At 50.5% G+C, this 27100-nt stretch overlaps 1 protein-coding gene across 1 annotated transcript in view; it reads right to left on the bottom strand.

Moving 5' to 3' along the window:
* LOC136595471 (pleckstrin homology domain-containing family G member 4B-like) overlaps positions 1-27100 on the bottom strand; it is a 72069-nt gene that overhangs the window by 7330 nt on the left and 37639 nt on the right. Inside the window, exons 8-15 of the mRNA XM_066588702.1 lie at positions 21349-21465; positions 21099-21197; positions 20270-20418; positions 17842-17980; positions 17539-17661; positions 17266-17457; positions 2915-3807; positions 705-954 (exon numbers count right to left, since the gene is read on the bottom strand). Of these exons, the coding sequence (XP_066444799.1) occupies positions 705-954; positions 2915-3807; positions 17266-17457; positions 17539-17661; positions 17842-17980; positions 20270-20418; positions 21099-21197; positions 21349-21465 (1962 nt within the window). The remainder of the gene's footprint in view (positions 1-704; positions 955-2914; positions 3808-17265; positions 17458-17538; positions 17662-17841; positions 17981-20269; positions 20419-21098; positions 21198-21348; positions 21466-27100) is intronic.

Genomic DNA, 27100 nt, shown 5'->3' on the forward strand with positions numbered 1-27100 from the left:
GAAAAATAAAGTTAGGAGCGCTGGAACACAAGGGAAATTACTTATGTCATTAAGGGGTTAAAAATGCACTTGAGGCGATGGAGTTCTGCGCCAAATTCAAACTCTACAACTAAAAAAAGTTATTTTTGGGAGGGTTTTCCAACTTTAATGTGACTGTTGGGAGGGGGGCGGGGGGGGGGGGCGTTAAAGAAGTTTCCCAGTAAAGACCGTTATCCCTCATCCACTGAGTAGAAGATAAAGTGTGTGATCACTGGGGGTCCAACTGCTGGGACCTCCGGCGATCCTGAGATCACTGCACCTGAGTGTCCTTGTTTGACCGCTGCTTCACTCACTTCAATGGACCGGAGGGGCATGGGTGCGCTCTACAATCTTACTCCACAGACGTGAATGAAGCAGCGGTGGGATGTGTGCATCACTGATCCATGGGGCATCGTGATCACTGGGGGACCTCTCTATCCTGTGCATAGGGGATAAATGTCTTTAATGGGAAAACCCCTTACTACATGTGAAGGGAATATACAGGGCTGGGATTAACGGACTACCTTTCCTTAGAAGGCTTCACCACCGCTAGGGAGCTCACTGAAGGGCCACCACTACAAGTACCCAACGTCCGGGTTCAGGAAAGGTGGTGTGGACGTAAGTCCCGTGTTTTGTACAGAAAATGGACAACAGCTAAGACAGCAACCTGTCAGGGCGCCACTTACATGCCGCAGGAAGCAGTGGCTGACTCGCAGGGGATGATTGCAGCAGCTCTCCAACTCCTTCAGGAAGTACTGGCTGTGGAAATCCCTCAGCGTCTCCAGGTTCCCAAAAATGATTCCTCTCTTCCCCCGAAGGTCCTGCGGGAGGTCGCTGCGATCCATCTCAGGAAAGTAGTTCTCGCTGATGTACCAGAGGGATCGGACATATTCTCTCTCTGTGGTGACCATCTCATCAATGATGTGCCGAAGTTTACTGCCGCAGAAGAGAAATACAATTACAGAGCGGAGATACACGTGTAGCCCCTGTATGAAGCGCCGCAGGCTACACGCACCGGCACTAGACGCTCCCTCGGTTTGGATGGACAGGCATAGTACATTGTCTATCCTGGGCAGGCATTCTGTCACAGGGTGCCTGCACTAGCCTAATAGCATCCACCTTCATTTGCGCTCGCTTCATGTCCATGAGAATGCGCCTTTTCGGCCACTACTCGCCAATTCACCTGACACCACATGGCGTCCGCCGCTGAGCTGAATACACGTGCTTAAGTATCTGGATGGCATCTGATGTCAGGTGACCCTGCGAATAATGGCGGAGAAAGCGCATGTTCATTCAGCACATGAAGTGAGCGCAAGCAAAGGTTGACAGTAGTACACAAACACAGGCAATTTTTGACACAGCGCCTTGGGAGGGGAGGTGTGCCTAATGCTATGGGGAAGGGGAGTGTGTCTGGTGTTATGGGGAAAGGGGGGGGGGATGTGCCTGGTGTTGCGGAATTGGGGGGGGGGGGGGTGCCTGGTGCTGGAGAGGGGCAAAAAATAATCGGACTCTTTTGCAGAATAAACAATGGATAATGCGCTGAACGATGATCACTCAGTGTAAATAGCGGCTGTTCAGTAGTGAACGCCTGCTATGTGGCGGGGAAGAACGAGGAGAGAAATCTCTTGCAGCCTCCCCGACCCCTGCTGGCCGCTCTGTGAGTGAACCAGTGATACTAGCTCCCGTGTGACAGCATTCATCCCCTCTAAATGGACCTTTATTCAGTAGAGGTCTGACTGCTGCAGCCCCCACAGATCGCTAGTTCGGGGTCCCTCCTTATCTTTAATAGGGTCATGGCTGTTAACACACAGACAGTGGTCTCCAACCGGTGGTCCTCCAACTGTTGTAATACAACACCTAGCAAGCTGGTAGTCATACGTCTGCAGCAGAGCCATAGGTTGGAGACCACCACTCTAAAGCCTCATCAGTAGACACTATGCCCAGGGTGACAGATGGCACAGACACTGGCGAACCAGTCATATGAACATGTATACATTTATTACCACCCCAAATATACAAGGGGCGCTCCGAAAATAACGCCTATCTCATCATGTTGGCACATGAAGTCAGAAGCCAATGTTGGCGGGACGGCAATAAAGTGTGAACCGTGCTGACACATCTGGTCAACTCTGTTGTGGTCCGACAATGAGATGAAAGCCGAGCTGTGATAGGGAAACAATTACACCCAGTGACATTCATCGACGCTTGATGAACGTTTACGGAGACCAAACAGTGGACGCTGGCATAGCGAGCGGCTGGGCGTTTCAAAAATGACGTGCAAGACAAGCCACACTCCAAGTGGCCATGCACAGCGGTCGCACCGTGAAGCGAAGAGCGTCTCGTTCAGCTCATCCGCGCGTCATCGCTGTCGATGCACTGAAGCTGATATTCAGTTCCTTACACGGTTCTCCTGGTTGTAATGCGCGGATGAGCTGATGGTGGTGCTCTTCGTTTTGTGGCGACAGCTGTGCATGGCCAGCCGGAACGTGGGTTGTCTTTCACGTCGCTGTCATCACTTTTGAAGCGCTCCACCCAGCGCCTCGCTGCGCCAACATCCACTGTTTGATCTCTAAACGCTCAGCAAGCATCGATGGATGTCAATGGGTAAAATGGTTTCCGCATGATGGAATTCCATTACAAACATCTGATTTATACGCACTTTCATGTCAGATGCCTTTTTGCCAGACCGCCTCTCTGCTGCCATCCGTCGCAGCGCTAATAAATTTAACGGATATTTGCAGGAGGGTTCAGATTATTGCCAACCCACCAACATCCGCTTACGTGCCAACATAATAAGATAAGCAGCATTAGTTTTGTCGCGACCCTCATATATTACAAGGACGTAGATTTCCACCAATAATTCCATCTCACTGCCCTTTCTTATGATGCCCCCTACCTGCTGCGACATCTTCCGTCTGTTGAGGAAACACTACTCCTCCTATCGCTTAGCACTCGTTCCGCTGACCAGTCGGTGGCGAGCGTTAGTCTGGGGCTGCAGGGCCGCTCCGCTAGTTCTGTGCTGCTCACTTCCAGTCCTTTGATGAACACACCGATGTTCCCTCTCCTCGCCGGCTCGCTGAGTCTCCGCTGACAACCATGGCTGCTTCCATCAGTCCCAGGAAGGTCAAAACTCTGAGCCTTTCTTAGCAGCCTTCTTCCTATGGGGCGGGATGGGGTTGGGGTCGAAGACCCTGAAGGCACCTGGTGAGGCAGTTCGAGGTAAAGGTCCTCACTGTGAGAATGTTGGAGGGACAGTTTACGCACTCTGTACGCCGAGGATGATGCAACAGAACTGGCGCTGGAGCCAGGTGGACTGGATCTGAAGGGCGTCAGGTCCATTTCAGGTTGGTGACACAAAACTCTCCCGAGTCGCCTCTGCCTGCCAGAGACGGGGGAAGTAGGCGGCTTATTTTGGATATAAGACACACTCATGTTCCTATCCGAAGTCACTTTCTGGTCTCCAACCTCAGAGGGTCTTGATCGCGGGGAGTTTTGTTCTCCTGATACGCTGCTTTTTGTCCTCAGTGCAGCTTCAAGTTTCTTCTCAAAAACCTGCCTGGCCTCCTGATACTTCGACCAGGCGAACTTCCAATGCTTGACCCCCGTCTTGGTCTTCAGCTCATAGACCAGCTCCCTCATCTCCTCAAACTTCTTCTCTCCGATCACCGGATGCTGCATCTTGTATTTCTCAAGACTCTCGAGGGCACCAAGGCAGAGCTCAGGGGAGTTACAGTCGTCCAGGCTGATGGCAGCAAGATGTCGCATCCCATCCAAAGCCCATTCGTAAGCCTGAAGAAGCAAATACAGAAAGTGAGGAAAAACAGTAGGAACTGTATAAATGGCCAACATCAGATCAGGTCATTGGAAGCGGCCGATCGCATCAATCCCAACTACCGTGGGCAAAGTGAGGCAGATGCAAATAAACATCTAGGCCTGGAGCGGCGAGAGGCCAATGGTCATTGCTGAAAGCAGAGACTGGAGGTGAAGAAGACCAGACCCAGTAGAGATGTGTCCCACTATAGAGGAACCAGCAGCTACTTGGCTCCAGCTCGGCCGGCACGGAGCGGCAACATTTGATGGTTGTTTTCATCCCAGGCTATTAGATGGTGCTATTCCCCAGAGCACCGCGGGACCCGGCCACAGCCCCGAGTCGCTATTGTGCCAATTATAGGACGGGCATTTAAATGCAAATATACGAAGCTTTGATGTTTTCCAATTCCTAATCTGCTCAATGAGGAGCGCTTCCACCTCTGAACTCCCCGCAGCAGTGGATATATTCCTGTACACACAACTACGGGGCACAAGCCTCTCCTAGAGCGTCAGCTCTTCTATCAAACCATCATGTGTTGTGCCAAGAGCTGCCAATCCCATCTACAATTCTGAGTAGTGTTTGAAACCTCCAGATTGGTGTCTATTCTGCTCGTGGAGACATCGTGGTGCCAACCATCTGATATGTGGGGGCAGCACCTACTAAGTATTCACAATGCCGCCTCAATGAGAACAAAAGGGGTTCTCATCCTGTGGGAAACCGGACCCCCGACTCCTGCAGAGTCTCACAAATAGTCCCAGGAATGTGGTCACCTGACAGCGGGCTCCTGAAATTCATGGAGGGCGAAGCTGTGCCAGGATGAAGGAGGTGCCCGCCACAAGAGAGGCGCTACTATGCTCTGCAGACAAAAGATTCACTGCTTGTTCTGGAACGGCCGGTCCACGGAGAACGAGGGAAGAGCGAATCTACAGAGCGCCATCAACAAGCCGTCCTATAGGTTAGGGCATCAGTCACATATACGTTAGCCATGTGACTAGTTCCGAAAGAGAAGACGGCTGCAGTCTTACAGGGGCGGTCCAATTTTTATTGGGTTTTCTACAATTTTACTATACTTAGTAATTTTGTGCCGTTTTCCTAGTTTGCTTCATCATCGATGACGTCACGGTAAGATGTGACATCACGTGATGGCGGCTGCTAATTACTGCTGTATTAGGCCTCAATTAGATCACAGGATTCATGTATATGAAGCAGGAATCCCCCTTAAATAAGGCGCCCGCGGTCATGTGACTGGTACGTCATTAATAAAGAAGAGTCCTTGTAAGAGGGTAGAGGATCCCTCACCCCCCAGTAGTGATTGCACCACGGAGAGACCATCGCCGCCCGTGCGCACGTATGACATCAGCTCCGCACACAATACACATTGTCTGTGCTAACAAGCTTCCACTGAGAGGACAAATCCGGCCCCTCCGGCCCCCTCACTCCCGGAATACCCGGCGATCACTTCATATTTCATCTTCACCTTCCCGCAGAGCGGAGAATCTCCCAGACTATGAAAGGCTTCTCTCTGGTAGCCGAGACCCCCATCCACCAGTCACATCTGCTGGGAGGACAGATGTCCGGTCCCCCCCCACTCGGGAGCAGCTAGCGGAGGGCAAAGCCCCTCTTTAATATATGCAAGTCTTGAAGTTTTCTGCTTGCAGCAGCTGTTGCTCTCTGAGGTCAGACATTGATGCGCTGCTTCAGTAGGCACAATGTCACAACACAATGACTTGTCAGGACATCGAGTCCGCAGGGACTGGGGGGCTCAGCCCTGTGCAGCTGCTAATATGGAAGCTGGCATTGTACCCCACAGGTGTACGGAGACCGGTCAACAGAACCAAGAGCGAGGGGACGCTTCATCCACCTGTCGCAGCATAGTTGTGCCACCCCTAGCGAGTCGGCTGCCACCCACCATCCAGGTGTGACGGAGTTAACTTGCACCCTGGCTGCGCACTATTTCATGGCGCTCTTTGTGCTCCAGCTCAATGGGCGATGATTGGCGATGGAGGAATCAGGCGTGGCTGGAATTTTAATTCAGCTGAAAGGAATTAGCAACAGAGGTTCAGAAAGGGACACGGCGTCCCCTCCGAACCCCGAGGAGGGGAGCGCGGGATGCCAAGCGTTGGGGTCTTGTTAGGGAAGGGCTTTTGGAAAGTAAACTCATTCTGTTTCCCCTTTAGCTGCGCAGGTAGTTGTCACCAGTGCCCCCAGATAAAGGGGTCTTCTGCAGGCGCCGCACGGCTGATGCCAAGGGGCCCGAAAACACAATCAGCTTCCAACCCAGCTGCGGTTATATAAGTAGGTCCGGCAAGATCCACAATAGCACGAAAGCACAAACTCTGATCCCTCTGTCTTAGGCTACCTACACACGGGTGACAAACTCCGTCTGATATTGTGTTCACCAGCGTGTTCTTTCGCGCCAATTTTCCTGTCACCCGCCTCCCATCACTCCTGTGAAGTAGCGATGCAACCAATGTGAAGTCATTAGTTCTGCACCCCTTCTATATACGATGGGGCAAAGGTTTAGGAATTCTGGTGTTGAAGTCACAATTTTTTGCACAAGTTCCAAATGTGCAACTTTTCTGCTGTTTTTGCAGGAAGTGGGTTGGGCTAGGTGGAGAGGGGCCGCCGCCGCGCCAATTTCACTATAAGTTATGCCACAAAACTGATGTAAATGCCAGCGCAAATCTACAGCATCGATTTCAGAAAGATGCGCCAAATGTAATAAAATCGTTGTAGGTCTATTATATTTGGCGCATCTCATCAGTCTCCTCCCGTCTATGACTGGCTTGTAGATAAATGTTCTATCACTTCGCCATCTTCAAGATTACTCTGCTTGCAGTCAGTGAATAGAGATATTCTTGTTTACTCCCAATTATATTGGGTCCAGGCAATGCTCTCTGGACTGCAGACCGATACAATGTATCAACACAGGTGATATGTAACAGACTGTCAGGCCAGGAGAGATGAGCGCTGCTGAAGCGTTTACATCCCAGCGGATTGATTGTCTGCACTGGATACAATTGTAGCAAAACACCAGCTGTGAGAAGTATCGGCTGTTATTACAGAAGAGACGGTGGTAGCAATCTGCCGATAACTGCTAGGCTGATCAGTCTCTGGTTTCTATTTACTGACAGCAAGCAGAGCTAAAAAAAATAGTGAAAAATGGAAATGTGGATTAGAGATTGCAGAAGCTTTCTCTATGCCTCCATTCCACGTCTGGACGGGCACCTGTCACCACCCGGCGCCGCCACGTAGGATCATCCTGGTAAATGAAGCCATAAGACGAGATGCTATTTGCATGGATCGGGCAGCGCCAACTTCCTTGCTTGCTGCAATAATTAAATGTTCTGCAGGATGTATGAAGAGATGAACGTGTCAACCGAGTTCACGTTCCGAGCGTCGATAGAAGGAAACGGCATCTGGACGCAAGCTGCGAGCTAATGGATGATAATATCCGGCTTATATCAGAAATGTGCCGTCACATGGGGAGATCCAAGGATCGGGCCAAGTGGGATCTGCTATCGCTTTACGCCTAAAACCAGATGAAGAAGACGCTCCACAGACCCAATAATCCGATTCCCCACAGCGGCCCTGACCCCGCGTGTAATCCCGTCTACCGGAATGTGAAGGATGACCGACACATCACAGCTACTCGGCACGCTGGAATTACAGAGCCGAGCAGTGACTGGCAGATCCGCTGTAACCAGCAGTGTCCAGCGTTCATCAGAGCCGGCAGCCCAATGATGGACGAAGCTGCCAGTCAGAGTCGGCAGCCCAAAGATGGGAGTAGCTGTCAGTCAGCGTCCAGCGCTCATCAGAGCCGGCAGCCCAATGATGGACGTAGCTGCCAGTCAGAGTCCAGCGCTCATCAGAGCCGGCAGCCCAATGATGGACGTAGCTGCCAGTCAGAGTCCAGCGCTCATCAGAGCCGGCAGCCCAAGGATGGACGAAGCTGCCAGTCAGAGCCGGCGCTCATCAGAGCCGGCAGCCCAAGGATGGACGAAGCTGCCAGTCAGAGCCGGCGCTCATCAGAGCCGGCGGCCCAATGATGGACGAAGCTGCCAGTCAGAGCCGGCGCTCATCAGAGCTGGCAGCCCAATGATGGACGAAGCTGTCAGTCAGAGTCCAGCGCTCATCAGAGCCGGCAGCCCAAGGCTAGACGTAGCTGTCAGTCAGAGTCCAGCGCTCATCAGAGCCGGCAGCCCAATGATGGACGAAGCTGCCAGTCAGGGATAGAAGAGATTTATAGTGACAGGTGAAAGTTCCTGATTAACCCGGACGCCAATTAAGAGCCCTGGAGTTTTAGTGAGAGACGAGGGAACTGACAGCCGGAGTCTAATTCATTATGGTTACATGAAAAACAGGCAAATAAAGGAGGAGAGTCCTAAACGAGCGCCAGTAGAGAGCGGCGAAGATAGAAGAGGATGACGAGACGAGCAGAATAGAAGGTCGTTAACAATTATCTTGATGAGTGGACAAAACAACTATCGTGTGAGGAAAGACGCTGGCGCTACGTAGACCAAAACACTGGAGCTACGAAGCCCAAGATGCTGGAGCTACGAAGCCCAAGGCGTTGGCGCTACGAAGCCCAAGACCCTGCCGCTACGAAGCCCAAGGCGTTGGCGCTACGAAGCCCAAGACGCTGGCGCTACGAAGCCCAAGACGCTGGCGCTACGAAGCCCAAGACCCTGCCGCTACGAAGCCCAAGGCGTTGGCACTACGAAGCCCAAGGCGCTGGCGCTACGAAGCCCAAGATGCTGGAGCTACGAAGCCCAAGGCGTTGGCGCTACGAAGCCCAAGGCGCTGGCGCTACGAAGCCCAAGGCGTTGGCGCTACGAAGCCCAAGGCGCTGGCGCTACGAAGCCCAAGGCGCTGGCGCTACGAAGCCCAAGACGCTGGCGCTATGAAGCCCAAGACGCCGGCGCTACGTAGACCAAGACGCCACCGCTACGTAGACCAAGACGCCGGTGCTACGTAGACCAAGACGCAGCCGCTGCGTAGACCAAGACGCCGCTGCTACCTGCACCAATGCGTGTGACATATATAGAACAATGTGTACAAATAGCTAACATCGCACACGGATGACGACCGCCATTACAGGCGAATGTTTCAGCAGCGCAGTAGTGAAAATACCGTACCACTGATTGGGGGATATCCGCGCGGTTTACGTCCTCCTCCACCATTCCGCTTTCTCAGCGTCTCCCGGCTGTCACTACTTCCCTGCGGCCAGCTGGGATCCTTTTACCCATTAGGACCATAGATGATAAATCTGACATCGCCCATGGTTGTGCCCCAGGCCTGCAGAGCATCGCACCCTGCGAGGGGACTACAATGACTGCTGTCTCTGATCATATTAAAAACGTCGTAAAGAAACCTCATTTTCCCCCGAGCCCCGGCGGTTCTGTAGATGCATTTTAACCCCTGACTACCTGGACTGAAGTCTGTATATAAAGGACAAGTGGAGCCCCTCCCCGACTCTATGGGGGTCTTTTCAGCTACCAGCCTGTTTCCATTCCCCCCCACCCCTTGTATAGAAGGCTTCACACTGGTTTTCTCATTAACTCTATGAACGCTCACAGCTGTCGTAACTCGGCAACCGTCAACTTAAAGCGAAATGTTCGTAACGCCGGCGATGACACTTCTAGACAATTAACACTGAATGCTAAATATAAAACTCGCACCCGTCGCACAACGTGAGAGACGCGATAGTCAGAGCCTGGCGCCAATCCAGGGGTACCGTACACGCTGCAACAAAGCCCCCAGCTGAAGAGGGGACACAGATCTCCGCACCATCAATGCCCACCAGAGTCCAAGCAACCCTACATTTCCCCCAAAATACCCCTGTGCCAGGATGCCCACCTACAGTCACCCCCTACAATAGCCCAATGCCAGGATGCCCACCAGAGTCAGAGAAACCCTACAGTCACCCCTACAATATCCCAATGCCAGGATGCCCAGCAGAGTCCAAGAAACCCTACAGTCACCCCTACAATATCCCAATGCCAGGATGCCCATCAGAGTCCAAGCAACCCTACATTTCCCAAAAAATACCCCTGTGCCAGGATGCCCACCTACAGTCACCCCCTACAATATCACAATGCCAGGATGCCCACCAGAGTCCAAGAAACCCTACAGTCACCCCTACAATATCACAATGCCAGGATGCCCACCAGAGTCCAAGAAACCCTACAGTCACCCCTACAATATCCCAATGCCAGGATGCCCAGCAGAGTCCTAGAAACCCTACAGTCACCCCTACAATATCACAATGCCAGGATGCCCAGCAGAGTCCTAGAAACCCTACAGTCACCCCTACAATATCCCAATACCAGGATGCCCAGCAGAGTCCTAGAAACCCTACAGTCACCCCTACAATATCCCAATACCAGGATGCCCAGCAGAGTCCTAGAAACCCTACAGTCACCCCTACAATATCCCAATGCCAGGATGCCCACCAGAGTCCGAGAAACCCTACAGTCACCCCTACAATATCCCAATGCCAGGATGCCCACCAGAATCCAAGAAACCCTACAGTCACCCCCTGCAGTCCCAGGACACCCACCAAAACCATCAGTCCATTGTTTCAGCTTCTTTGTCACCTGCTCCCTGATCCAACCCCCATCCCGGACGAGGGGCCCCCGGGCAGCCGCTGTACTCCACAAAGAGGACAGACAACAAGGGGTCTCTCTTACCTGCATGTCGGTAGAGCCCACCTGTCGGTGCCGATTCTGCGCTGTGCTCCTCGCAGCCCCTTCTCATGATCCGCAGGAGAAGCGAGTGACTGGTGCCCAGCTATTCACAAGCAAATGTGAGGCAGATGGGCAGCCCCTAGACCCCCGTATAGAGCGAGGGGAGGGAGGGGCCCAGACTGAAGTGTGCGGGGAGAGGGGGGCCGACTCGTAGAGAGCGCAGAAAACCCCCAGACTCAAGTGCCAGGAAAATGCCTCTTCCTCGTGCAGATTGCATCCGTTATCGGACGCCATAACGCCGCGCTGGATTGTAATACCGGTCGGATTACCTGCAGATCAGCAGCCAACAGCAACGTCATCCAGGGCGGCGCACACGAGCGCGTGGTGAAATGCTGCATATATAACGCTTTTACCGCGGTGCGACCTCGCGTATCGCCACGTATGGCAGCGATTTGTGCCGGCGCATTTCACGCACGAGCTTCACGGGTTCATTTTCTTTTTTTAAATCCCGCTGTGCTGATTCGCGCCGCTACGTATAAATGTCGCAAATACGTAATCTAATGGCGTATGTCCAGTGTTTTGTACGCACCCATAGAGAATAGGGCTCCATCGCGTCTAATACGCCATAAAGCGGAACACGCTGCGCTCGTTGTTTATTATATGCGACAAAAAGCGCAACTGTGAGAGGAAGAGCGACAATCGTCGTATCTGACGCACCGCGACGTACGGCGTATTATATGTGTGAGATATGCAGTGTAAATGAGGCCGTCCGCTCTGGAGGGCGAAGAACAATCGCCACATGGAACGCTCTGCAAGTTCCTATTATTCTTAATGCTTCAATCCTTCACCATTTTCAAAACCTCTGCTTGCTGTCAATGAAAGGTGTTTTTTTTAAAAAAAAACTCGTTTTATTGAAAGTTAAACAACATACAAAAATCTAGAAGCGCCGCGGCCCGCGGAACGTGGCAGATCGGGGCGCCGAAGTAGTTAGACGGAGGTCGAGCCTCCAATAGTAACTTTTCTAGTAAGTAGGACAGTAATGTCGGGAGACGCCAGGTCCCACCTCCAGGACACACGCATCAGCGAGGACCCCCCCGGAGGAGAGCAAGCGTGAGGGGGGGTACTCCACAGACCCCCCACCCTATCAAACTCATCAGCACACTCCCATCCCCTATATACTATTATATGGCACATGTGAATCCGTCGCACTTTCCTGGTGAGGAATAATACGTCCCCCTTCTGATGACCTCATCCAGTATCCCAGGTAGACAAATCTCCGGGCCCGTAGGAACAGGACCTCCCAGGGGACCCCTGAGCTTGAGTAACTGGGCAGTCCCAGATGGTGTGCCAGGAGTAACTACAGGAGTATCTGTTACAACGTGCTGCCGATGCTCCGCCCGTCCTCAGTGACCTCGCTGGGGTGAGATAACGCCGATATACGGTATATAGTTGTATCGTCTTATTGTTCGCTGCTGGAGAACAAAGGAAGTTCTAATAACTCTTGGAGCGTCTTCTGCCGGCGTCCTCCATTGTAATCCAGCAGGGGGCGTTTGGGGAATGTTTGAGGAGCGCAGAATGCCAATGAGGGGTTAATGTGATATACGAGGTCTAGAAGATGGGAGCTGGGTTTGTAGGAAGGGGTACGGGGTGACTCGTAGTTACCTGTAGTTGTGGATATGAGGTGAAGGTGTGAAGCGTATACAGGTCATATATATATATATACCATATCGTTCCCACACGAGCGTCCCGCGGTTACGCCACGACATCCGTGAATTTACTAGCCGACTTCAGGTTTGTGAAGCCAATGTATATGTATAGGAGGCATTCTACCCATTAGAAATAACACGGGACCAATGACGAGCCGGCTGCAGGGTATACAGACAGTCAGGTCATAGACTAGCATTCTAATTACGTTTCTGAGACGGAGCGATAGGGAGCGCCAAATGTTACATTTGGATTTGAATATATTTATTAGGGGGTGGACAATAATATGGAAACACCACACGAAATACACAGGATTAGAATGATTAGGACTGAGCCATGCTTTCGCCCCCTGCGTGGCTGAGAGCTTTCTCGCCACATTTGTGTTTACTTCACCTCTTGCCCTGCTCTGGGGGGTTTTGGGAGGTAACAGCAGCTGAGTGGCCCTGACCAATGGAAGCTCCGGCAGCATCTGTGCCATATTACCTCCACTTACATGGGATTATAAATCATATTTCAATTAGACATGTCGAGACCCATTTTAAGGGTGTTTCCATATTTTTGGCCACCCCCTGTACATCTAGATCCAGGGAGCGTCCAGCGGGATTAGAGATCTGGACTCTCCAGTGAGAGATGCAACAAGGCAGATTATGTCCACTTAATATGGAACCCCAGAAAGCCACCAAATCTGTTGGGAAGTCCACGGCGCAGGGAGGGGTATTAGCGGGTTTGATACGGTCATCCCCATATAGAGCCACTCAGCCCCCCCGATCCCATACAATAATGCCTTTATATAAGGGGCTCTCCCGAAGCATAATAGCTAGTGGCTTAACAGCCAGTGCTAATATAGGGGACAGAGCGCCCCCCATCTTGTACCGCAGGAGCCGCCAGGGGGATTTATAGAGGAAGGAAACCCACTGGATACAAACCTCTTCGAAAGGGAACATTTTACATACAAGGGCTGATCCCATCCCAAAACGTCTCACAGCTGGGGGTTTGCTACAGTTGTATCCAGACTAAACAATCCCCTGCGATGAATAGATTAGCAGCGCACATCCTCTCCGGATGGTAGTTTGTTACAATGTATCAGTGCAGCTCCCAGCTCAATATACCCAACCGCAGCAGCCAGAATGTTAAAGGGGTTTTCTGGGCAAAAACTACTGATGACCTTTTATCAGGATGGATCATTAATAGATCATCGCTGGAGAACCGCCACATGGGACCCCGATGATCATCTGATCGCCCATCAGGGCTGTCAGTGCAGCGGGCCAGACATGTAGACGGCCCTGGAAGCGGCCTAGATGGCTTCACTGCCATTGAGATCAATGGGCGCTGAGACTGCTATGCCACTTCCGCGGTTGACCCCAGTGAGGACTGGTCAGTTATAGTTTTTGCCCAGAAAACCCCTTTAAATCCACCTGCCTAATATGATGCTGGTCCCCTTCATGTGACCCGTTGAGGCCGGACCCCACAAGACCCCTAATGTTTCTAGACGTTGGCAGCAGATCCTGTCCGTTGCCCCTGCGGCCTCCATGGATCGGACTTGTTTCTATCAAACAGATTGGCATCTGGGTACTTGGAGGACGAGTCACGGCGTGGGACCATTCCTCTAGGACCCTGGAGGTGCCGGATTAACGCGAACATATCACCATACAGTGATTGAGGTCTGCAGCGGCACACCGTTTGGCTGCTTTGTCCTCCGGGGGGATCTGTTCTTCCAGCAGCAATCGCCTCTGGATAACAAAGGGGTCCCAATCAGGAGACCCCCCCATCCCCCGTTCACAACGCCTTTATAGGGACCCTCCAGCAGAACATTCAGAGGAGCGGCATGACAGAAGGGCAGTGAGATCCATGTTCTTTCAGTTTCCTTAACCCCTTAGTGACCTACTTTGGCCATATGGGTGCAATGATTTGGGGGGGATTTATCTCACGTTTTATTTTTCGTATGAGGGCGTGTTCTTTGTGTGGCGAGCGGCAGCTTTCATTGGTGTTTTTGGGGTACATATAGTGTTTTGTAGAACTTTTTGGAAGAAAAAAAAAAGAAAAAACATCAATTCTGCCAGTTTTTTATATAGCGTTAATCATGCAGCACAATCACATGACGAATGTTTTCTCTGCGGGTCGGTACGATTACGACAAGACTAAAAGTACATGTTTTTTGGTTTTGCCACTTTTGCATAATAAAACCATTTTTTTGTAATCTTTTTTGCATCGCTGCATTCAAAGAAGCTTAACTTTTCTATTTTCCCATGGACGGAGCCCTGCGGAGGCTGGGGGGGGGGGGGGGGGGGTTTGGTGTAGAAGGCTGGAGTTTTTATGGTACCATTTTGGGGTACATATGGCTTTTTTTAATCACCTTTAGTGAGGTTTTTTTTGTGGGGGAGGCAAAATAAAATAAAACCATTGGCTGCCTTTTAGTTTTTGTTTGCCGTGCAGGATGTAAAAGAGGAGCTCAAGTTATTGTGCAGGTTGGTTGCAGATGCAGAGATACCAAACAGGTTTTTTTTTTTAACTATTTTTGGGGACTTGAACCTGCGATGTTATAATCACTCTGATAATACATAATCATAGCGATCACAGGCCATGGCAGACCCGGATACCAATTATCTGACATCCCAGTTGCTGTAGCAACTCACCGGCCCCATGCACTTACATGGTGGAGAGCGATGACATCATAGAGGCAGCGCCCTCCCTCTGTGGACATTGATTGTGACATGTAAAGAGTTAATAGCAGGGATCAGTGTTTTCACTGATCCCCGCTGTTGCAGCGGAAGGCCAGCTGTCAGTCATGGCCAGCTCCTCCTGCAGATGGTGCACCATCTATAGGCCATAACTGGTATGCCCATCCACGCCAACTTCCCACCCAGGGGGCACATTTGAGCCCGGGCAGGGAAGGGGTTAAAAAAGATAGCCAACAGGACATCAGCAGCAGGGCCGGCCGTTATGCTCTGCAGCCTTTTTTCACTCATACTCCCCCTTCTTTCCCTGTACTGACTCTCCTTAGATCGTCTCACCGTGCTGTCAGGTGGGCGGTCCCCTCTGATCCCTCTCTACACCGGACTGTCAGACAAGTTCAACGTCACCCATTCAGTTTTTTCGCTATAACCCCGGGCACGCCGCTTTGGAACTTCCTAACCGCTTTAGACTCGTTCTTGTCAAAATCGCTGGCATGTAGCACAAAAATGTACTTTTATTTCAGCATTTGCTGTAACTAAATTGCCACTTTGGAGTCATCTGGGCGGAGCCAAAGGTCTTCCGAGTTCCTGCTCTATCTATCCGCACCCAATCCTGGTTGTCCGCCATCTCTCTGGGTGTGTGACGTCAGCGCTTGCTGCCCATGCTCCATGTCCGACAGCCACAACATCCGGCTATACAAGTGAAGGGAGTGGAGCGTTCCAGGATTTCAGTACTGCTGGCGCCGATGTCACTATCATGACGAGAGCAGCGAGCCGATGATCCGGAAGGCTCGGACGGCGGGGATTTACATACAACACGCTGGAATACGAGGACGTCTTCTGGGCGAACTGAAGACGGGAAATAAAATCTACAAAAACGGTTTCTCTATATTTCATAAAATTGTTGAGAGCCCCCCCACCCCCCCAAATTATAGTGTATGCCCCCCATGACTGGTGACTTTCCTATGCCACAACACTGGTGCAAATCACTTCAAAAATCCCCCTTCCCCTCAACGAGAAGGAAAAGTACCCATCACTGCAGCAAAAGTCAACATGAAGACAACTACGAGGAGCCGGAGGATCTGGAGTCGGAGGATCCGGAGCCGCGGGCGCAACGTGACAAAAGCTTGCATGAAATCGCAGGATACAAAGCAGCCAGCCTGCAGTTCCAGCTGTGGCCAGCAGAGGGATGATGAGCGCGGTCCTGGAGTTGTCGGCTCCGGTGGGAGTTGGAATCTCAGATGTTTGGTTCAGACATAATCACTTCGAGTGATTAACAAATCAGTGCGGCGGGAGGATTCTACACGGGAACATCAGTAAGACGGCGCTGGAAAAAGAAGCCGCGAGCGCCAGGAGTCACAAGACCGAACCGACCGCAACATCTGGAGCCGCTTATACAGAAACGCCGCTTATCCTGAGAAACAGCCTCAGCGGCCAGCGGGAGAAGAAGCCACCGGGATAACGACAAGCAGAAACGTAGACCTCAAGGGAAAATGCAGCACCTTTGCAGAAAGCAGTCAAGGCCGTTAAGCAAAGCTGCAGTGCAAAGCATGAGGGATGGCTGAAGTCTAATGAGACAGGAGGCAGATTTGAAACTACCTTCAACGCCAATAGACAATGAAATGAACCTCTTCCTGCCCAGGGTGTAAATGCACATCCTGGCTGGGGAGCAGTTACCAAGAATGGATATACATTTACGTCCTATGGATGGCGTGGGTTAGAAGCTGAGCCTGCGCCATCCGCAGTGCGAGCGGCTGTATCTGACAGCCGGCCTCACGCTGCAATAGTGGGGATCAGTGAGATCACGTGGCATTTAGGGGGTTCACAGAGGGAGGAGCCTCCCATTGTGATGTCATCGACCCTTCACCATGTAATCGCAGAGGGCCAATGAGATGCCATGGCAATCAGATGCCAGACAATGCTGCCATAGCCTGTGATCGCTACGAGAAGTGATAATGCACTGCAGCACAGAGGTACTGCAGTGTATTATCAGTGTGTTCCTGACATCAAAGGGACATAAAAACGATGAAAAAAATAATTTTTCATTAAATTTACCCTTTTTGCTTTGAATAAAAAAGTTGTAGAATCCATTATATGTACCCAAAAAAATGGTACCTGTAAAAACGACATCTCGCCACACAGAAACGTGCCCCAGTGCGGCCGTGTGGACACAAAAATAAAGTTCTGGCTTTTCAAAAGTGCAAATGAATATTGGCGCATCCTTAGGTCCAAAATAGGCGGCGTCACTAAGGGGTTAAGCCACTGTTGCTGATTACAGCCGAGTACTTGTTAAAGACACTGCAGGTAGCAGCAAGCAGAGGTAGTAACTCGCATGTAACGGCTATCCCCACATCTGGACTTAGTCACTGACCTTATCAAAGAACTGATAGAGTCTGATGGTCTTCTCCAGCCGGCTTCTGGACTCCTCGAGTCTCCTTGAGAACTCCACCAACTTCTCCTTGCACCTCTGTAGCCGCAGCAAGTACTTCTGCACGTCGGGCGAGGAGAGGTGCTGCCAGCGCTCCATGGTCTGCAGCAGCTCCTGACCCCGTCTGCAGTACTCCTAGCGAACAGCAAACACATGTCAAAGGCCGGAGCCGACAACTCATGTGGCGGAGGGGAGTCGCGGGCCACCGCCACTTACACATGCCACACCATCGAATTCACCGAAGTGTCTCTGCGTCTGAAGGAGGAGCTCCAGAGAATCTTCCAGGACGCTGCACTCCTCAAGTAACCGCTCGCCGACGTTCTCTATCCACCCGCTGACCTGAGGGGAAGAAGACGAGACCGAACAAGGGTCAAGTCAATCCACGAACGGTGGAATTCCCTTAATCTGGCATCGGATGATCAAGCAATGTAACAGCGGCACGTAGAGCGGGACATCTGGTCCTATCACACTGGTGCCGGATTAAAGGACCTCCCACCCCGAGGCCAACCACATCCTCACCTCCTGGAACCGCTCTTCAAAGGCTTCAAAGCTGACGACCAGTTCCATCTCCTGGATGCGCTGGTTGGACATCCTCACCAGGCTGTGCACGCCTTCATCCACCCGGTTATACAGCTCCGCCGCCACCTCCACCGCCGCCCTGGAAGAGACACCTAGAGGTCACAACTCAGAACTGCGCTCAGCGAGGAGTACGGGGGCTTCAGACGATCGCCGTCTTATAAGAGGTGTAATAATACTCAGCAGAAAGTGTGTCTACATCCATATACTGAGTGACCCCTTTATTAGAGCCCCTGGCCCTCTAATGATTGGCGCTGCCCTGTTTGGTAATTCTCCCCGTGACCCCGGAGTGCGGCATAAAGTCACGTGACAAGTTTTCCGTGGATCAGTTTCAGTGTGAATCCACATTAGATGGGAAAATCCAGCGATCGGAGCGACTTCCAGCAAGGCCGAGTCATCGGTGCTAGACTAGCGGGGGCTCATTGCTAACTGCGGGGGGTTTTCTCACATCCACAGTGGGGAGAGTATACAGAGAATGGCGTGACCAAGGTAAAACATCCAGTGAAAGGGAACGCCGAAGACAGAAACAACTCATCACTGAAAGGGGTCGGAGGAGGATGTCAGGAATCGCTCTGACCAACAGGCTGCACAGTCAGCGGAATACAACGCTGGAGCTCCAACTAACGTGTGCGAACACACAACTCGCCGTTCCTCCGCACGGATGGTATAACAGCGGACGACCAGTTCCAGCGCCATTGTGTCTAAGGGAAACAGAAAGACTCCAGCGGGCAAAAGAGCGCAAAACTTGTATCACTGAGCAGCAGAGAAACATCTCCTGGTCAGATGGAGCCAGACTGCTGTTACTGATGGGGGGGGGCAGAATTTGGCACAAGCAGCATGAATCGCTGACCCCTTCCTGTCAGAACATGCCAGCACCGCCATCTAATCTGTGGCAGCTATAAGAAGCTTCCTGTCCGCAGGGGCCGGTATTCCTGCAGGACGAGTTCATTACCTGGTAGAATCTACACCACAACCAATTGCTGCGGTTCTGCTTCCACCGCCACTAGATGGGGGGATAATGAAGGGGCGTTCAAGGCCTATAATAAACACTGATGAAGCGCTTCCATGGTCACATCTGTAATAGTATTATACACGGACACCGCTCATCTCTTCCTGCAGAAGCCATCAGTCACAGATCACTTTTGGAAGAAGCTTCTGCTCCTATGCTGATCAATTGACATGTAGTACTCTTTCAAAAGAGGTTCTGCAGCAGCTGTCATGTATACTATAAAACAACAGAGCCTCTGCTATGAATGAAGAAGGATCTTAGGAGTCGCCTCAGACGTTTGCTGGGCCTTCACCGACCGATGAGACTACAGGACGTGCCTGTATGTCGGCCACACGGGGGTGAGAACAGACCGTGACCCTCTTTCCCCCACGACCCCCTGCAGGATGCAGCAGCAGCGCTGCCGACCGCCCGACGCTTCGCTGCCAGATGACGACTGACGATCGGGAAAACATTTCACAATTCCAGCAGCTTCAATCGAATTCCAGACGCGGCGCAGCGATCCAAAGTGGCTGGAAAAACTGCCGCCCGGGCCAGGACCTTACTGGTAGATAACCCCCGGCTTCCTCCAGCACCTCTATTATCAGGGGCCGCGGCCGCGCCAATTGTCAACTTAACTCCTTCACTCCCAGGCACAATTGTAAAGGAGTCGTCCAGATTCATGGAAACAAAGCTTCACCTTCCGATCCTGAATTGTTCTGCTACTTTCTTTCAGTTGGCATTTCAATCTCTCACCGTTTCCAAGATCTCTGCTTGTTGTCAGTGAACAGAAATATGGTTATATCCATATCCTGAAATACTAACACTTCTCACAGCTGACAGTTTGTTACATTGTATCCAGTGTAGACAATCTGTGAGCTAAACACATCAGCAGCACAGATCTCTCTCCTGTCCTGATCGTTTGCTACAATGTATTAGCGCAGGTAACGTGTATCAGTCTGGAGTCCAGGGGGTTTAGTTGTATTGTCTAGGCTGCATACAACTGTAACAAACCATCAGCGGTGATGAGTATTAGTTCCATAGTAGCTTCAGCCTGTGTATGTAAACAGGATTCTTCCTATTCACTGACAGCAAGCAGAGATATTGAAAATCATGGTCACCGCACACAAATTCTACTACAACATTTCAGCTCTTTCTTATACAATGAGAGTTATATAAGGTACAGTCCCATGAAGTGTTCACCGTGCGGGACGGAGGGGCCGGACGCCGCGCGGGACGGAGGGGCCGGACGCCGCGCGGGACGGTGAACACTTCATGGGACTGTACCTTATATAACTCTCATAAATCAGCGGTCCGGCGAGGAGATCGGGAGGCATTGAGGTCCCATACATTGTTCCAAAACTGCTGCAGAATCCGGAACGTTACCTGTAATCCTCTGTGAGGGTGACACAGGACTCCTCCTTCCTCAGTCTGGCCAGCACAGCGCCCCCTTCTGTCTGCAGCGTCACTAGTCTTGTGTCTTCTAGCACAGCTTTCATCAAGTGTCCGAAGCGCGTCAGCTGCCGACTGGCCTCCTGCCAGAGAGAAGGCACATCACATTACACGGGAGGCGCTCGGCTGCCCCAGGTCATGTGTTGGGATAAATTTGGCATCAGAGACGAGCGGCGCCGAAGAAACAAGAACACCACAAGACGGCGAGCACCTCTCTGGGAACTAGCACAAGTCCTGATACATTGTAGTCCTGTCGCTTTAACCCCTTCCCGCCCCCGGGGTATGAATGCACGAGTTGGGTGGGAAGGGGTTTCTGCGTACAGGTGTAAACTTACGTCCTACGGATGGTGCCGGCCCAGAAGCAGAGCTCGCACCATCTGCAGTGGGCGCCGGCTGTGATCAATAGCCAGCCTCCCACTGCCACAGCGGGGATCGGCATTTTCACCGATCCCCACTTTTAACCCCTTACAATGTTGACTAACATGTAAAAGTTCAGAGGAAGGGCTCTCCCTCTGTAATATCATCGGCCCTCCGCCATGTGATCGCGGAGGCCTGATGGGTTGCCACGGCAAGCGGACGCCAGTCAGTAGCGTCTGGGTGATCACTATGATAAGCAATAATACACTGCAGTACAGAAGTACAGCAGTGCGTTGTCTGAGCAGTCATAGCGTCACAGGTTCGAGTCTCTGGCGGTCATTTATTACACATATGGCTGGCCGCATCGTTGCAATCGCCCAACCTCCGTGTCCTGTGGGCTCCTCACCTCGGCTTTGGCGGGTAAGGCGCTGCCCTGCACGCTCTGGATGGCATTGTGTAGGAAGATGCTGGCATCATGGCAGCTGTCTTGCAAGTTTTCCAACTTCTGCAGAGAAAAAAAAAAAAGAAGAGAATATTGCGGCGGCCTGTCCCCGAGCCGCTCGTCCGTCGTCACATGATATCAGCGTGTTCTCCCCGTGTGTAAGTGACACCCGTGACTTCAGTGGAAGTTGGCGAAGTCCAGAGCCGTTACTCACCGTGCGGAATGTCAGCCAGTTCTGGTGACAGTACGGGAATGTTCCATTAAACGCGGGCGGGAGCTGCGCCGTCTCTACGTGTTTGTGCAAAGACTTCACCGACGTGAGAACATCAAACTGTGAAGAACGACATACAGATACATAAGCAGTGGCGCCATCAATGCATTTCACTAAAGGTGAAGCACCTGCAACATTCTAATATACTTTGTGTTTTAATTTCTTAGCATTTCTACTATATCTGCTTGCTGTCAGTGAATGGAACCCATTACTGTTTGCATCCGGTAGCTGAAAACCTGTACAGACCGTACACTTCTCACAGCTGAGGCTCTGTTGCAACTGGATCCAGCCTATATATAAATATACGAGCGGCCATATCTCTGTCTGTCCTGATGGGTTTCTTACATTGTATCAGTGAATGGGGAATCCAGGATTGTCCGCTCTGGATACAAATTGTAGCAAATCCTCAGCTGCGCCACAAACACAACACAGAACACATGAAGGGTACTATGCTCAAATGTCGACGCCATGGGAGAACTCGGTGCGGGTTTAGAACCATCTTTGACACTTAAGACAGGAATCAACATCTCAAGAGCGACATGTAAGAGTGGAGAACATGAGGAATCTACAGCAGAGGTAACGAACCTTTTTCTTAAATCCTCGGCTGTGAGGTGTGTTATAACTACATGTTGTTACAGACAGTACTGCTTCCATTCACTGACAGCAAGCACAAATTTTAAACATGAGGAATTAAAACCCAAAGCCTGATCCCTTTAAATGACTTTATTTAAACGATAGTTTTTTATTGTCCTTCCCAAGTGCACAAAGCAAAGTATCGCAGCATCCATCAATATACATCACATCCATCAATATACATCACATCCATCAATATACATCACATCCATCAATATACATCACATCCATCAATATACATCACATCCATCAATATACACCGCATCCATCAATATACAGCGCATCCATCAATATACAGCGCATCCATCAATATACACCGCATCCATCAATATACACCACATCCATCAATATACACCGCATCCATCAATATACACCGCATCCATCAATATACACCGCATCCATCAATATACACCGCATCCATCAATATACACCGCATCCATCAATATACACCGCATCCATCAATATACACCGCATCCATCAATATACACCGCATCCATCAATATACACCGCATCCATCAATATACACCGCATCCATCAATATACACCACATCCATCAATATACACCGCATCCATCAATATACACCGCATCCATCAATATACATTGCATCCATCAATATACACCGCATCCATCAATATACACCGCATCCATCAATATACACCGCATCCATCAATATACACCGCATCCATCAATATACACCGCATCCATCAATATACATCACATCCATTCTAGCAGCTTCCCAAACTAGGTTTTCACCAGACGGCCCCAAGTCCTCTTCACTTATTTTTCGGTACACTGTGCCTTTAAGATGTGCGCTGCAGTTAGCGTCTGAGAAATAAATAATGGTATCTGTGGCTTTACCGCCTCAGGGGTCGGGGGTCATCGCCCAACATCGGCCTCAGTTATTCTGCCCTAATGAGCCAAGAACAGGATCCATTTATGAAAGCCTCTAAATTAGGGTCTGTGGGAGCGTCTGCCTGAAGGGGGGCACAAGGAAGAGGTCAGGCTCAGAGCTAATCGGGACCCCCGTGCGGCCTCTGGGGGCAGGTGGTATACACAGCACACTTCAGGGGTCCCATATGCCTTGTCACAATTAAGTCAGACGTTCCTGACAGCAAGATTGGATTTCGGAACAATTAGAGGATCCTGGAATAAAGGATCCTGGAGGAGCAGCAGAAACAGGAAGAATCCACGGAGAGGCTCACAGCGGACCGCCAGGCTTTACGTCACAGCTTAGAACAGACCAGCGAGTTTAGGAGATCCAGGGGCCGGATCAGGCCGGGGGCCACACCAAGTATCAGAATAAGTCATGTGACTCGTGTGCGGGCCCAAGACTAGCTGCGATTTGGATATTTAACCCCTTAGTGACACGCACTATTTTTTCGTCGACATGGCCATATTGGGGGGAAGGGGAGGCTTGTTTTCTGTGTGATGTAGTTTTTGGGGTACATATGATGTATTGTATACATTTATTAATTTTTGGGGGGGGGAGAAAAAAAAACAAACTCATTTTTTTAACTTTACAGCATTAATGCCAGGATACACTTTTTTCTGTGGGTTGGCAACATCACGGCAATACCAATATTATATATTTTTTATGTTATTACCACTTTTCCACATTTAAAACCTTTTTAAAAAATTCAGTATTTTTTGCATCATTACGTTCAAAATTCCATTTTATTTTTATTTGCGACGAAACTCTGCGAGGGCTTGTTGTTTTTTTGCATGAGGAGCTGTAGTTTTTGGTGGTACAAATGGCTTTTTTGATCGCTTTTATTGTATATTTTTGGAAAGTGACGTTAACAGAAAAAGCATTTTCCCTCCATTTTTTAGCTTTTTCTTCTTTTTTATAGCATTTGGTCTGCTGGAAAAAAGTGGGTTGAGTTTATTGTGTAGGTAACAATAAACGAGGGGGAAGTACGCAAAAAAAGACACTTTTTTTTTGTTTTCTTCTATTTTTATTATGTATTACCTTTTCTATGACCCTGTAGGGGACTTGAACCTGCAATGCTATGATAATACACTGCAGTACTTTTTTTTTTGTTTCACTAATATTTATTAGAAAATGTTTTGTTTTTCATAGCAAAACCAAATACAACCGATAATAAACCAACACGGATGATATAGAAGTACAATAAGAGCATTCAGTGGCGATATAATGTGTCTTAGATTATATATGTTATTAACCCTTTGCAATCCAATTTTGGATTCAGGGTTTCCTAGGGGGCTAGAGCCAGTACTGGGGTATGGCACATGCCAGAGAGGCCTCCCCCACAACAGAGCGACCTGTAATATACAGGAAGAATACCCTGCCGGACGTCTTTCGACATCGGAGCTGTACAGCCTTCAATCAGAATGTCTTTAGACATCAGACAGGGGATTGGAAAGGGTTAAAGTAACATCTATTGGTTTAAACAATTACATAACAGAGGGAGATAAGCAACTAATAGCAGGGAAAACAAGAGGAAATTACAAATGTAGAAGCAAGAGAGTCTGCAGAAGTAAAAACCCAGCACTAGAGATGAGCGAGTATACCGGCTCATCTGTACCCAGCACTCATCCCGGTCTGCACTGAATATAAGACACCCGGCCGCTCCTTATATACTGAAATCTCAAGGATAAAGATGATTTGCACGCACGCGTTTTTCAGCCGCGGGTCCGGACGATCAGGGTGACAGTTCCTCCTATATGGGGGGGGGGGGGGGGGGGTCAATACTTTCCCAATGTCTTAGTATAATTAAGGCTGATGATAGCAGCACCTTGCAGGCCAGAATCCGGCGGGATCATTCGGGGACTGATATTCATCAAAGCCAATGAAGGAGGTTCCCGCACGGCGAACCGGAGAGGAGAATAACCGGAACGCAACATGGATGGAGAAGAGGGCGGTTCCACAATCTATGCAGCAACGATCCTCCAACAATCAGCTGAACCGCTGGGATACATTTGGGCCGGGCGATCCGGCGTATAGTACTGGACCAGCTGAGTGGGATTCATGTTTCTGGGTGTTCTGCGCTCCGGGGCTTTAGGACAACGCTGGTTTCCATTCTTTGACGCTACATTTCCGGCCTAATTTCGTCTCCGACTCTCTTAGTAGGTATGCTTTTTGGACCAAGTCCGACCGTGAAGCCATGGATATGGAGGCTGTAATCTGAAATGTATTTACATTGCCCCGAAATACCAGAGGTTTATGTAAGAAATGCTGGATATTTGTACCGGTCACCTGGAGGCAAAGGATACGGAGAGGTGAGCTGCTCAAATGACACAAGAGATTCCTTGCAGTAAGTGCGATGATCTCCACTGGTTCAGATGTTGGATGGCATACGGAAACAAGTCGAGGCTAATATAATCTTTCGGGAGAGAGATTTGGGATTTTGTCAACTCATGGAACAGGTAGATGCCATAAAGGAACAAGAGAAGCCAAGTGGCCCTCAATACGGACTCAGTGCTGATGGTTCTCAGATCTCAACAAGTGTAGCTATATACTAGCCTTAAATATCCGGGAAGCCTGGACCCCCGCCCATCAGTCCCTTGTAATACAGTTGCCCCCCTTGGTTTAGGTTGAGCCCAGCCAAACTGAGATAGGATTTTGCTCCTGCTTATAAAGCATGTTCCCGTGGTTCAATAGGGGGAGTGCGGCATAAGTGCAGCATTTACAGCAATAAACGCTTTTTAAGGTTGGCCCTACTTCCCATCCGTGATATCTGGAATTTACAGAGTCTGTGAATCTTCCTGTAATGTTTCCAACATAGGATTGAAATTGTGTTGGTAAAAACGCAACAACGATAAACAGCGCTTCACGGAAGGAAACGGAGCCGCTCCGCCAGAGCCGAGGACTATAGGGGAACGTTTTTGATGTTTCGAAACTTTGAGTGTTTGTGCGATGCGATGCGGAGAAGTTGTCACCTTCACACCAAAGCTGCAGCGGATAAATCCGTAATGTTCGATAAGGCGCAGGTAATGAGCCCCGCTCTCCGAGCCGCCTCCAACAGCTTTTCTTTGATGTGAAACTCCTCCTGGCGCGTCCGGCGCTAGACGTCAATTACAAGAAAGACTCCGGTAACAGCGATTTTATGAGATCCCGCATTAACTCAGTGGTGGAGACCGTTCCTGGGATTCCCCAGAACTGGACGTTGTTGCGGGGAACCCCTCCTCCAGGTGCGCCACTTTATTTTGAAGTCTCTCAAGTTGGATTGTAAAGACATTTGTGCCGCTTCCAACATCGCTTTCATGCTGGCATCCATAACTGATGTATCATTAACAGAAATATGGTCACAATGTCCACGCTGGCAGGTGGTGCAGGTTTAGAGGAGGTATGGTCGCTCACCCGGCGCCAGGTCGCCCCTCTGGAGGGTTCATTCTCTGTTTAGCTGAGGGAAGAGGAGTCGGCGTTCGCCATGTGTCCGGAGAGATGATGATGATTGAGTCGTGAGAACTCTTGCCTGACTTTGCAGAACTTTCCTCAGGGTTTGCGAGTGAAGTTCATCTGAAAGCGCTCATCCATCAATGGTTCCGAGCTGGAAAGAACACTTTGTACTGCAGTGTATTATCACTAGTTAGTGGTAGGCCATGGCAATCACGGGCGCTATTGTCTGGGGTCCGTTTGCCATGCAACCCATCGGCCCTGCTGCAATCAACACTGATTGCAGCATGTAAGGGCTTAACAGCGGGGATCAGTGTACTCACCGATCCCCGCTGTTGCAGCAGAAGAGCAGCTGTCTCTCACAACCATCTCCCACTGAGGATGGCTCAGGCTCAGAAGCTGAGCCCGCACAACCCATGAGACATATGTTCACACGCTAGCGAGAGAGCGGCCTCCCAGCCAGGACAGAAGTTTACATTTTGGGGAGGGAAGGGGCTGAAAACACACAACTTGCATTACAGTCCACGATGGCGAGGTCATGTGTTCGACTTGCAACCACAAATCCAACAGTTTCAGGTTTTTTTGCGAATGCTGCGCTGTGGTTGTTTTTGGTTGTAGCAGGACGCCATTGACAATTACAAGCCGCAGTGCGGCGCAACAATCTTCACGCTGCCGTGCAGCCCTGGTAAAAGGACATCTTGGAC

The sequence above is a fragment of the Eleutherodactylus coqui genome, unplaced genomic scaffold (genome assembly GCF_035609145.1).
Source record: "Eleutherodactylus coqui strain aEleCoq1 unplaced genomic scaffold, aEleCoq1.hap1 HAP1_SCAFFOLD_210, whole genome shotgun sequence".
In the NCBI taxonomy this organism is placed as follows: domain Eukaryota; kingdom Metazoa; phylum Chordata; class Amphibia; order Anura; family Eleutherodactylidae; genus Eleutherodactylus; species Eleutherodactylus coqui.